Source organism: Arvicanthis niloticus, chromosome 6 (assembly GCF_011762505.2).
Source record: "Arvicanthis niloticus isolate mArvNil1 chromosome 6, mArvNil1.pat.X, whole genome shotgun sequence".
Classification (NCBI taxonomy): domain Eukaryota; kingdom Metazoa; phylum Chordata; class Mammalia; order Rodentia; family Muridae; genus Arvicanthis; species Arvicanthis niloticus.
In genome coordinates this window covers 16,233,595-16,247,104 of record NC_047663.1, presented here as the reverse complement: position 1 = coordinate 16,247,104, position 13,510 = coordinate 16,233,595, and the positions used below count along the sequence as shown (strand labels likewise).

General features: G+C 47.9%; 1 protein-coding gene across 6 annotated transcripts in view; it reads right to left on the bottom strand.

Annotated features, from left to right (window-relative positions):
* Positions 1-920: 920 nt before the first annotated feature.
* Positions 921-13,510, bottom strand: part of Strada (STE20 related adaptor alpha) — a 29,253-nt gene continuing 16,663 nt past the window's right edge. For all 6 annotated transcript variants that reach the window (XM_034506690.1, XM_034506685.1, XM_034506688.2 and 3 more), the window contains 9 exons: positions 10,807-10,909; positions 10,375-10,496; positions 8,487-8,595; positions 8,286-8,409; positions 5,559-5,730; positions 5,005-5,109; positions 2,369-2,610; positions 2,055-2,097; positions 921-1,795 (listed from right to left, as the gene is read on the bottom strand). In XM_034506690.1, coding sequence (XP_034362581.1) covers positions 1,643-1,795; positions 2,055-2,097; positions 2,369-2,610; positions 5,005-5,109; positions 5,559-5,730; positions 8,286-8,409; positions 8,487-8,595; positions 10,375-10,496; positions 10,807-10,858 — 1,122 coding nt within the window. In that variant the 5' untranslated portion in view covers positions 10,859-10,909 and the 3' untranslated portion in view covers positions 921-1,642. The remainder of the gene's footprint in view (positions 1,796-2,054; positions 2,098-2,368; positions 2,611-5,004; positions 5,110-5,558; positions 5,731-8,285; positions 8,410-8,486; positions 8,596-10,374; positions 10,497-10,806; positions 10,910-13,510) is intronic.

Here is a 13,510-nt window from a genome sequence, read left to right as displayed (position 1 = left end):
AAAAAAAAAAAAAAAAAAAATTAAATTTAAGTATCTGAGAACCAAACAAGTTGGGTAGGGGCTAGAAGCATTGGAGCATCACACTGGCCTTTGTCACATGCCATCTTAGGTCCCCTTGCCCACCTCCAGTAGGAATTTTTTTTTTTAAGTTCCTTTAAATGCTCTGTAGTTGTTAGACAAGGTCTCTAGCCCAGGCTGGCCTCAAAACAGCTATGCAGCTAAGGCTGATGTTCAATGCCTGTCTTCTTGTCTCTGTCCCCAAGTGCTGGGTTTATAATGTACCATGCACCATGCCCAGTGTGTAAAGCTCCAAGGTGCTGGTGATCAAACATGGCACAAGTGTACTTACTGTGTGAGTACTCTGGCAACCCAAGGTGAATTCCTAGCCTCAACTGTAAACCTTCCTAAGAAAACTTTCCGTTCGATGATCTGAGAAGCCTCAGAAAGAGGGGTGGGTGTAGGACCTCAGCCAGAGGAGGTGAGGGTGGAAAACGCTGAGCTGTGGCATGCACAGAAACAGGGTTAGAACAGGTCCCCTTGCTCCTAGTCTCTGGCTGCCAGGACAACAGGTTCTTGGGTTACACTTGCTGGGTATTAGTACCAACCATAAGGAGATGCACATCAGGTTACAAGACAAAGTCTTCCACCCTTTGCTGCCCAGAGGTGGGCTTGGTTAATGGCCAGCATTGGTGCCCCTTTCTAGGTAATTTTGCCAAGGCAAAATTTAATACTGAAACTCTAGGGAATTAAGATACCATGGTTGTTTCTAAGACCAGTTTTCTACGAAACTGGTATGTATGCTTATGAAAGAAATCACCGCCAGGCCGGCGCACACTCACTTAGCCCACCCTTGGAGAAGCAGTAGCGTGCAGCAAGCTGGCCTGACTATCCTAGAAGCTACCGTACGGCCTCTGCACTGGTGCCAGTCCCAACAAACTCTGAAATTTTTAATTTGTTTGACAATGAAACTAAAACAACATAAAAAGGACTCTGAAGCCCTCAGACAGGCGGCGTGTATGTCCCTTGGAGGGGGCAACAAGGCAGCAGGTGGCAGGAGGCATCATGATGGACTCCTGGGAAAGGAGTGTAATACACAAATGAGCTAAGATGGTTTCAGGTGTCAGGGTCCAAGACAGGTGGAGATGAGGATGGCCAGTCTCAGCCTTAACTGACCTAGTACTCGGTAACTGGGGAGATGCCTGAGGGCTGGGCAGGGGCAGACTGCTTAGGACTTGTCCCCTTTCAGCCCTAAGGGATCTGGGAGCAGAAGAATGAGGGAACAGGCGAGCTGAGAGCAAGTGTTGGGAAGAGGATGTGAAGGTCCCCTGGGTCAAGAGTTACTCTAGGCTTGGCCTTGGGCCTTGGGGCCAATGCAGCATTTCTTCCTTCTAAGGAGGTCCCCTGAGCTCACACAACAGGATGTCAGCTTTCCGGTCTCTCCAAGTCCCTGGTGACTGGGATTCCCTGGGTCTCAAAAGCCACAAAAACAGTGAAGTTCCTTCTAGAATGTCCTTTCAAGTAGCCAGCAGCTCTGCCAGTAGAATGTCCTTTGAGCCCAGTCTGCAGCCAGAGGCAGATGCTGGTCCTCACGAAGGCCCCAGGCTCACACCCAGCCCAGCTAGAGGCTGCAGGCTGCAGAAACTCAGAACTCCCAGTCATCCACCTCCAGGTCTTCCAGGTTTGTCACTAGGCCGAAGATTCCACTGTGATCCTGAGACTGGCTGCCCTCAAAGTTGGTGATGGGAGTGACTGGGCGGAGCAACTCAGGCAAAGCCTCTGAAGCACGTCGCTTGATCTGAGGGAGAGAGCCAAGTTGGATATGGATCCTACAATTCAGGTCCCAGGACACCACAGGACCTTCAGTTACCCGGCCATAGCTCCTGCCCCGTGGTGTCCTGGAGCCAACAAGGAAAGGAAGGAGAGTGTCTCTCAGAGCTTCAGAAGCATGGCTATCCCACTAGTTTAAACAGGCAGAGGAAGAATACCTAACTGCACCTAAGGGTTTCAGGAGCTGGAGCCACAGGGAGCAGCAGGGAGCCAGGGAGTTACCTTACCTGCTTGAAGAAGGAGTGGTTGAGGAGGGTACTGGCGTTTGGCCTGGAGAGAAAGGGGAAGAGACCTATATGACCCCTGGGCTCAGCTGAAGAAGCCCAGACACTCACCCTCTCCTCAGAGACCCTCTCCTATCTCAACTCGGCTCTCCCAGTAATGAAGAGCTAAAGCCACCCTCGCTAGTTTCTTAACAGGAAGCTGATTCTTCTTGCTGGGTTTCCAGATATCCACTTAAGAGTCACAGCCTCTGGAATACTGGCTGTAGCTCCTAAGCTCCCTCTGCTCCTGGAAGCCCACCCGATGGCCAGCAGGGTACCTTGCATCAGGGTTGCGCTGAAGGCACTGCTCCACAAAGTTGTGGAAGTGAGGTGAGAAGGTTCGGTGGTAGGGGTGGGAAGGTGAGTCGCCATTGGAAGGCCGAAGGCTACCAGCAGCCAGGCTGTCATTCAGGCCAGGGTTGGCAATGGATCGGGAGGGACTCATGGTCAGCTCCTCAGCGGGGATGGTGCTGGTGTCCAGCAGGCAGGGCACTGTGCCATTCAGCTTCTCTAGCAGCATCTACGGAAGAGAGATGGGTCTAGGCTGAGAGGCCCAGGAAGGCCAAGAGTCTCCTCACAAATATCCTCCTCCCTTGAACAAATGGGCTCTCTGGCAGAGAAGACAGATGTTGGATGTGCTGGCTCGGTTTATGTATATTTGACACAGAGTAGAGTCATCTAAGAGGAGGGAGCCTCGTGAGCTAACACCTCCACAAGAACAGGCTATGGGCAAGCCTACAGAACATTTCCTGAATTAGTGACTGACGGGGGAGAGGAGGGGCCAGCCCATTGTGGACGGTACACCCTTGGGCTGGTGGTCCTGGGTTCTATAGTAGAACAGGCTGAGGAAGTCATGAGGAGCAAGGCAGCCATTAAGAGGCACCTCTCCATGGCTTCTGCTTTAGTTCCTGCTTCCAGGTTCCTGCTCTGCTTGAGTTTCTGCCCTGCTTTCTCTCAGTGTGCTGTTTCCTGGAAGTATAAGCCAAATGATTTTTTTTCTTCCCCAACTTACTTGTGGCTATGGTGTTTCACCACAGTAGTAAAAACCCTAAGACATCATGTAAATCTGGCTGTTGCAAAGGCACATTGGCCACTGGCTGGCAGTGAAGGAGAGACTGGGCTGAAACTGCCCCTTCCCCAGGGCTGGTCTGAAGGGCCCAGCTTCCTCCTCCCCTTTGCAGGCACTGACCTGCTGTAACTAGAGCCCTCTCCCTAGAGTAGAGCCGAGTGGCATCGGTCTCTGCGCAGGTGGGGCCAGTGGAGCCCACAGTGGAGCAACCCCGACACAGCTCCAGGGTTGACAGGCATGCTACACCAGGGGCAGGCCCAGCTTGGGAGGCTATTGCAAAGCTTTCAAATGTGACACATGCAAAACAAGTCATACCTTGAAGATAGCTGTCACTGTAGGTGACCTCATGAACCTGCTGAACAGTCTGAACAGACTTGGAACTGTCTCTGGGATGCTGCTGATGTGGAAGCCTCTAACCACATGTGACTGTATCTACATTAGCCTTAAAGCTCAATCCCTCCGTCTCAGCAGCCACAGTTTAAGTGATCAACATAACACGTGGCTAGTGGCTTCCTTACTGTGGACAGTGCAGGGGCAGACAGAAGTTTTACTGGACAATGTTGCTTCTGGATATGAACCTAACGTTCACACTAACTAGGCTCTTACTAACTAGGTCCACACTAACTAACCATCTAACTCCTTTCTGAGCATGTCCTGTTTCTTAATTATTTTTTCTTACACATTTCGTATACTTAGGCTCCACAACCTAATTATTCTATCAGCTAAGCTAAGAACTGGAATTGATAGATTTGAATCATCTTTCAGACAGATGGACAAATAACCTGATATTACCCTTGTATCTTCAGCACTTCTCTGTTCTTTGGGACACGAGCTGAATGCCCTAGGGAACACACATGGGATGCCCTCGCTCCTTCTTCAGCCTGTCACCCAGCAGCTCCCTGGAATGCCTGGACCCAAGTCACTTTACAATTCAGATCTAGTTCTTTGTTAGTTCTAGTTCTTAAAGACTGTGTGTGTGTGTGTGTGTGTGTGTGTGTGTGTGTGTGTGTCACTGCTGAAAACTGAACAAACTGAACTCCGGCCTCTGCACATCTTAGGAAAACATTCTACCATTCTATGGAAGTGGAGCTACACTTCCAGTCCAAGAAGTTCCCACTCTTCATATTGTCAACTGCTATTAGCTTTTAAGGCTAGACCAGGGGCTAGAGATGGCTCAATGGTTAAGGAAGCTTGCTGCTCTTACAGAAGATCCGAGTTTAGTTCCTAGCAACCATGTCAAGTGGCTTACAATTTTACATGACTCCAGATGCCCTCTTCTGACCTCTTTAAGCAATTGCATACATGGAGTGCATACACTTGCATACAGGTGTGGAAGAATGCACACGCACACGCACACGCACACGCACACACACACTATGGTGGCACAGAACTCAGAGAAGCCTGAGAATGTGTATCCACTTACTAAGGAAGGAAGGACGATTAGGGTTGCTTAGCTAGCATGGTGGCACATGCCTATAATCACAAAACCTGGAAGCTGAGGTAGAAGGATTGCTTGATAGTAGCCTGAACTACACAAAGAGAAAAACAAAACAGAACCTAACAAAGTCGGTTCACGTGGTTTACCCTGTTTGCATAGCTGTGGGGTATTGTGTTTTGTGGCCTCTCTCTGCACTGCTGCCCTACTTGCCCCACCCCTGGGCTGGGCTCCTGACCGCAACAGAGAAGGGAACAGAGAATTGCACAAGCACCCTCCACCAAAGGTAGAAAACTAGAAGGAAGAATGGGGACTTCTTTCATGTCAGTGTCCAAATGTGGCAGGAAGGTAGCAGACACGTGTAAAAGGCAGGCAGGCAGGAGGAAGGGAACACCGGACTGCAGGCTTACCTGAGTGGCAGGCATATCTTTGAAGGGGACATGGCCATTGGCTAGTTCACACGCTGTGATTCCCACACTGTAGATATCAGACTTGGCATCATAACCCTGAAGATTCTAAGAGAGAAGAAAAAGCCACAGATGACCCCATTTTCAGTGTTGATCTTTCTTAAACAGTAAAGAACAAAACCAAAGACTGCCATCCCACAGTCAGGACCATGCTCGTCACCTAACTGCTGTGTGAGGAGAGCGAGTGTTTGGTGCTGCTCTGGAATAAGCAGACACACTGAGAGGATGTGCCTGATCAGCACAGGGATCTAAAGCACCAAGTATCTCCAGAATGTTTTCTCTCCACAAGGAGGGGCAGTGTTTCTGAGGCAAACACAATAGTGTCAGGTACAGCTGGGGACCTCACACATCCGAGGCAGGCAGGTCATGCTCACACCTGGGCAGCAAGGTCTCTTCCTTCTAGAATCCTCTTACCAGAAATAGGAGTACCCCCAAGCCAGCACATTCCTGTGCTTCCCTGGGAAATCAGGGGGCTCCTTGCGTCTAAGGGCACAGACCTGCTGGAGGACTTCTGGGCTGAGCCAAGGCAGGACCTTGATACTGTATTTGGGGAAGTCGTGGACCGCACGCTGCCGCTGCCCGTGACTGATCATGCTAAGGTTGCTTCGTAAACCAGACAGGTAGACCTTTCCATCCGTGGAGATCAGAATGTGGCTGGCCTTGACACTCCTGTGGGGAGGTAAAGATAGTGCCATGGGCATGCCGCAATGCTACAGAAGTACAAACTTCACATAGTAGATATGGCTAGCTCTCTTATGGGTATATCATATGTATGTCACTGCATCTCATACATACATCAATGTATTTATGAATATTTTCAAACATGTCTGAAAATAAGAAAATAACATGGCCCCATTTATGTAGTTAGATTTTTATTTGTATTTAATTTGTGCAGGTTTTTTTTTTAAAAAAAACAAAAACAAAAAACTTATTCACTGGCATGGTCTTCAGAGACACTGGAAGGCATCGGATCCCATCACAGATGGTTGTAAGCCACCATGTGGTTGCTGGGAATTGAACTCAGGACCTTGGGAAGAGCAGTCAGTGCTCTTAACCGCTGAGCCATCTCTCCAGTCCTGTGCAGGGTTTTTGAGACAGGGTCTTTTTCTATAAACCTGATTATCCTAGAAGTCTTCTATAGACCAGGCTGGTCTTGAACTTATAGAGATCCACTTGCCTGTGCCTCCAGAATGCTGGGATTAACTAGCATTTAGTTATCATTCTATTTTATAACTTACTATGCCCCTAGTGTCAAAGCGCCCTCTAACCCTGTATCTTCACACCCTTAGATTAGTGTATCTCTCAGCCTTCTTCAGAAGGCCTGTGCCACGGATGGTCATCAGTGCAGAAACTCACAACTGGGTGACATGCAGTTGTAAGTGTCTGTCAGTGGTCAGCCATTTGAATCAGTCTCTTCAATCAAGGCTCAAGAACCATTGCAAAAAAGGGGATGGAAAGACTAAGAATCAGAGGCAGGAGGACCTGACCGAAACAGACTTTTCTGGACCCAGCAGGACCACTGCACCCATCAACTCATAGAAACTGTGGGTGTCTGCAAAAGACCTGAAAAAAACCCAAGCCAGCCACCTCTAACTGACAGGCTGATGTCTGCTGGGGGAGAGAGAATCAGTTTTATTTAACAGTGTGGCCCCTGGTGTGTTGACTGTATCCAATGGCAGGCCCCAGCTAGCCTGGGACTCAGGTAATCTAGGCTGGCCCCAATTCTTAATGCTTTGACTTCCGCCTCTCTTACAGGCATGCACTACCATGCCAGGTAGATTAATGGTTTCTGTTTGATTCTGAAAATAGGGTCTCTCTATGAGGCCCTTGTATGTCCAGGAACTCACTATGTCGACTAGGCTGGCCTTGATCTCTTTTTTTTTACTGTTTTTTTTTTTTCTAGATTTATTTTTTTATGTATATGAATACACCATTACTCTCTTCAGACCCACCAGAAGAGGGCATCAGACCCCATTACAGATGGTTGTGAGCCACCATGTGGTTGCTGGGAATTGAACTCAGGACCTCTGGAAGAGCAGTCAGTGCTCTTAACCACTGGGCCATCTCCAGCCCTGGCCTTGATCTCTTGATCTCTTGATCTCTTGATCTCTTGATCTCTTGAACTCAGAGATCTGCCATGCATGCTCCAGCCTGACGCCTACTAATACTTTTAATCTGCACTTTTGTTCTTGGGTGTTCCTGACAAGTGCAGGATTACCTAATTATTTTATGTTAAGCAGCTCCCCTCTCAGTACAGAGCAAGACTCATCTTTGCTGCTACCTGCCTACGTCTGATTCTTGCTTCTGATTGGCATCTCTAATCCAGGGATCTAACATTTACCCATTCTCCAGGGAAAAACATTCAAGATACTCCCAACTTAGTACAAATGTCACAGATGTCAGCATGCTGGCCCCCTGATGGGCACACGGCCAGACCTGATGACGAGCCTGGGTCCCATCAGCCTCCTAACCACCTCCAGTTATGTGTACAGTATGACAATGTGACATCCTATCTTCATCTGAGATCTCTGATGTCGAGGGCTGAGTGTCTGTCAGTGACTGCCGGGCCCGCTCTGCAGTAACTTCCCATCCTGACATTCTGCTGTCCTTTCCTTGTTTTGATGAACTTCTTGTTGCTCATGTGTGTTCAAACAAAGCTAACATCTGTCGCTCTGGTAAACAGTACTTTATTTATAGTCATTTATGAAATAGAAACCTTTAAACCTGATATAGTCAAATTTATCATTTTCTTGTTCTATGCTTCTTGAATGTCTAAAAGTTCTTGTGTGTCTCGAGTCCGAAAGCTATCCCTCACAGTGACTTCTACTTAAGTCTGCAGATTGGGGCTTGCAGTATGGCTCAGTGGGGAAAGGCACTTGCTGCCAAGCCTGACCACCTCAGTGTGACCTCTGGAACCTACAAGGTGGAAAGAGGCTCCAGTTCCATTATCTTCCCCACAGCAGTTAGTTTTCCTGACACAAACTACTAAGCAAACTGTTTTTGCCTGGCCATGGGCCTGCTCTGAAGCACACAGGAAGTAAGGCAGGGTCAGGGGTTAGGGGCAGTGGTCTACAGCAAATGCTCCTCTCACACAGTAAAGATCACATGACCTCAGTACTGACAAGCTAATGACTGTCCTCCAAGTGGCGAGCTCAGAATCCAGATCCTTTGATGACGACTCTATCGAGCATGACTGGTAAAGGGTTAAGTGGCTGGGAACGCACCTGTGCACATAGCCCATGTGATGGATGTAGTCTAAGGCCTTTAGCACCCCCTGCAGGATGTACGCAATCGCCAGTTCATTCATGCCATCCATGAAGTGTGTGCCAATGAGATCCTTTGCAGAGCCTGAAAAGGACGTCAGGAATAACAGAGACAGCAACAGCACAGAACCCACCCACAGCTCTGCACACCTTCGCACTCACCATACGCCATGAATGATGTGACGACCCACAGCTCGTTGTCTGCAATGAAGGTAGCTCGGTACGGCACTATATTGGGATGGCTGAAGAGCTTAGAGACATGAAGCTCCCCCTGAAAGCAACAGCAAAGCTGAGGTCACAGCAGGAATGTGTCCAGCGTGAAGATGGCGGTCTGGTGTCAGTGCAGGGACCTAGTACCTATCGATGCTGTCCTCGGAACCCTTCCAGGGCAGGAAGACCCACCATGCTTGAAGAAAGCTGCCTCATTTGCTCACTGAGGCCTGTTGGTGGCCCTGCCAGTCACCAACACCCAAGAGCCTTAAAAAAACAACCCCTCACCATGCAGGGACACTGCTGTCAACACAATGAGAGTTAACCACCTCAGAGATGACAAAAATAAGACGGTGGCTGAAGACATGGGGCATGATTCACTTAATTAAATCCCAAAGGCCAAGGTCTAGTCCTCTTTAAGTCAAGAGTATGACCGCAGCTTGGGCACTGAGGTAGGAGGACTGGAAGCTTGAGGCCAGGCTCAACAGGGAACAGCAAGATGCTATCTAAAAATGAACAAAAAAATATTTTCCCACTATACATCAAAGTATAAAAGTTGACAAAATTAATGGACAGATGACAATTATGGAATGTAAGGAGATGTTCCCAGCACCTTGACTCCTTCCCTGGAAGCAGGTATATGAGGGGAAAAAAAAAAAAGGATCAGGGGCTGGAGAGATGGACCAGTGGTTAAGAGCACTGACTGCTCTTCCAGAGGACCTGAGTTCAATTCCCAGCAACCGCACTGTGGCTCACAACCACCTGTAATGGGATCCGATGCTCTCTTCTGGTGTGTCTGAAGACAGCTACAGTGTACTCACATACATTGACGACACTTTTTAAAAGAATGATTCATTTTATGTATATGAACACACTGCTGGAGCTGTCTTCAGACACACCAGAATGTGTGTAATGTATGTATTATGCCAACGGTTAGCTCAGTGGTCCTCACCCTTTCTAACGCTGAGACCCTTAAATACAGCTCCTCACGTTGTGGTGACCCCCAGCCATAACACTATTTGCTACTCCATACTCAGACTGCTATGAATTGTAATGTAAATAGCTGATAAACAAGATATCTGATACCACCCCAAAGGGTTGAAACCAACAGGTTGAGAATCATGGGATTAGAAGGCTGGGACAGGATGACTGATGAGTGTGAGGCCAGCCTGGGATACCTGAGTTCCAGACCAAACTGAACATGAGACCCTATCTCAAAAGAAACTAAAAGTAAAAAATAGAGAAATTTCAGGTTCTGGTACTGGCTCCATCTAGTGACTATGAACAGGAGAGTTGGACAGCACAGTCGGGTGAGCATCCCTTGAGGAGAACATTACACATAAGGAAGGCCAGGAGCTGCACACTCTGAGTCCACACCATGCTGGATGCTACACAGACTGGTATCATAGGACTACAAGGAATCTCACCCCCACTCAGTTCCTACACCAGTTTAAAAAGAGGGAGGTTCCTTGCTTGTCAAACCAAAAGGCACCTGCAGCAAACAGGATGCCAAGGGCCAAAAAATGGCCACTGGTGGCAGAGCAGGTGGACCTGCTGTGACCAAGACTTCCTGGGACTGATTCTGTCTCTGCTGTGCTTGTGGCCATGCATACTACTTAGCCTCTCTGAAAAATGCAGAACAAACAAAGAGAAGTATTTCAAGAAGAGGAGACAGCTGTGCTCAGTGGTGCCACGGCCCGATCACTGTCAAATGCTATGATTCCTCACTGATGCCTCGGGACTTCTCACATGGCCCACGTTAGTTCCCTGCAGAGACCCCTAGAGTAATGACCATGTAGCCAGGGGCCTCCCTCCAAGGGCCACACCCATGTGTCATTACCTGCAAGAACGTCACCATCTCATTGGAACAAGCTTCTAGGTTGATCCTTCGTACTGTCACATACTCTCCTGTTGGTTTGTACCTGGCTAAATTCACTGTCATCAGGTCCTCAAACCCTTTGCCTGAGAGAAAAGAGGAATGACTTACAAAAAACCCGCCACAAAGACCTGTCTACTCTAAAGAAAAAGGAACTCCGTTTCAGCAGACAAGTCTAGTTACAAAGTTCACTGCTGACACAGTTTTCATAGTTGACATTTCTAGGTTTGTCCATCCATCCTTCTCAGCCAATCACTGTAGCAGACTATGGCCTCCTGGGAATGACTTCTTCCCATACTCAGCACAAGAAACCCACAGAAGCCTGTTGTCACCACGAACCCTCCCAGATAGCTGGGGGTGCTGTGGCGGGAAGGTAAGCATGTCCTTGGAAGTTACCTATGACGGTGAGCAGCTCATAACACCCGCCGTCTGGCAGAAAGCTGCTCATGATCTCTGGTTTGGAGAAGGATGCTATGGACTCTGAGCTTGCCTCATTGGCCTAAAGAAAAAGAAAAAGAGGTTAACTGAGAAACGGAGGTGGGGAGCAGGGCAGAGGCAGTCACAGATGCATGAGGAGCCTCGGCTCCACAACACACACAGCAACCCGACGATGCCAAAGCAGCACCGCTGGCTCTGCCTGAAGAGGAACACAGCATACCGGTGTTCAGTCAGCACTCCTGGCAGAACAAGAGTTGTGAGATCTACAAGCAAGGACAACTACCCCAGTCAACTGCTACTCTGCTTGTCCTCTCCAGTGACCGACTGCTAAAGTCTATCAAGTTCTTGGCTGGGGAGAAAGACACACGAAAGCAGCCAGCAGGTAGGGAGATACAGGGCTCTATGTCTTCTGCTTCATTAGGGTCCATTTTTTTTTAAAGCCCAATTGCAAGATTCTAAAAGGTCAGACCTGCAATCTTGCTGTAGAGCAGTTCTCCACCTGTGGTCACAACGCTTCTGAGTGTCAACGGACTCTTTTACAGGGGTCGCATATCAGATTTACATTATGATTCATAACAGTAGCAAAATTACAGTTATGAAGTAGCAACAACATAACTTTATGGTTGGGAATCACCACAACATGAAGAATTGTATTAGGGGATCTCAGCCTTAGAAAGGCAAAGAACCACTTATTTAGAAGGTTGGGGATGAAGCTGGATATCTGCCATTTAGGATGTGGAGCAACAGCTCTCCTTTCACAGGCTTGCTTTCCCTTTAGGGCCAAATGCATTTTTCTGACTTGGGGAGAGGATTTCTATCTTCAAACCTTCTTTCTTCAGGTGTGTCTAACTGTAATGGAGAAATCTGAGGCCAGCTCCCCATGTGGTACACTACGGTTATAAACCTGGCTTCAAGCCTGGGGTGCTGGTGCCCACCTGTAATCCTAGAGGAGGCAGCAGAAGGATCAGGAGTTCCAAGCCAGTGTCAGTTACAGAAGCCCGTGTCTCAAAAAGCCAAACAAAATAAAAACAAACCTGGCCTTGATTCAGAGGAAAGCGTAAACACACAAAAGTCAGCATTGTCTGTAAAAGCTAAGACTCTTCTGACAGGTGGTACCTGGATAGTCATCAAGGCTGTGACTTTACAGAGAAGCCCCCAAAACCACTGTGCTTGGCATCATTTAATTACCATACACTCTTCAGAGCCCATTTACATTGGATCTGATCCTCCTTCCCCGAGCTAGATGAAGAAACAGAACAGATACATCCTTTTTGAGACAAAGTCTTCGTAGACCAGGCTGGCCTTGAACTTATAGATCTGCCTGTCTTTGAACTTCTGAGTGCTAGGGCAGGGCATACACCACTGTAAGTACCCCTGGCTCCCTGAAACTCACTATGTAGCCCAGGCTTGCCTGGAATACATGGCAGTCGTCCTGCCTCTGCCTTCTAGTGCTGGGATCACAGGCGTATCGCATCACAGTAGCACTGTCATTCAATAACCAAAGCGAGGGTCCAGGAGGCAAACGATCGGCTAAGAAATTAGAACATGCTATGTGACACAGACAAGGACCAGGCCCTTGCCAGGTCAAGTGTCCTGCTGACTGATGCTTTGAGTCCATCTGGTTCACAATAATTAATAATGCCTATCTGCATAAGAAGGCAGAATGGATCTGCCTCCCTCACCACTTACCACTCAAGAGTGAACTGAAAGCTTAGTGGCACACACCTTGATGCCAGCACTGAGGAGGCAGAAAGATCTCTGAGTTCCAGGCCAGCCTTATTTACATATTGAGTTCCAGGATAGCAAGAGCTACATAGTAATACCTGGTCTCAAAACAAAGAGAAACAGAGAGACACTAAGAGGACTCTAGTTGAGCAAAATGGACCATCTGTTATATTCCAAGACGTGGCCATAATATTCTATTCAGTTATAGTTTCACTGACTTTCACTGTTGTATATTATTCCTTTGAGGAATATATCTCAAATTATCCACCCCAACACTGATGGGATTGGGCTCTTCTCCAACTATGTTATGACAAGCTGTACTGCTTTAAACATGTTTGACTATGTCTCCTGGGTAAAGCTGGCAACAAATAGAAAGAATCACCGGGTCACAGAGCAGCACGTGACCAGCCAACTTTATGAGACAATGACATTGCTTTCCAGAACACCATTCACATCACACTCTGAGTACCTACGTGGCTTTGTGTGTGTGTTTCATTTTTACTACTTTGTGTGTACTGTGCATGTGTAGGTGTGCAGGCGTATTACTTTGGAGGACAGAGAGCATCTCTGTGGAGTCAGTTCTCTCCTACCTTTAACTGGGAGAACTGAGAACTGAAGTCAGGTCACTGGGTGTGCACAGTAGTGCCTTCACCTACCAAGCCCCGTTGCCAGTCCACTTGAATATTCCTACTCTCAATAATGACAGTATTTGGGTCACAGAAAGCCCATGGGTTGCTATCAGATCTAGCTACCTCACTGACTTCATCTCCCTGACCAGTCTCTTTCCCCACACAAACAAAGCATGTCTCAATCTTAGTGAACCTGTGTTTAATCATCTCATCTGGAAAACTTTCCCCCTTAGGATTTATTTATTTTTGTGTCCTGGTTAGTTTTCTGTCCATCTTGACACAAGCTCAAATCATCTAGGAAGAGTGAT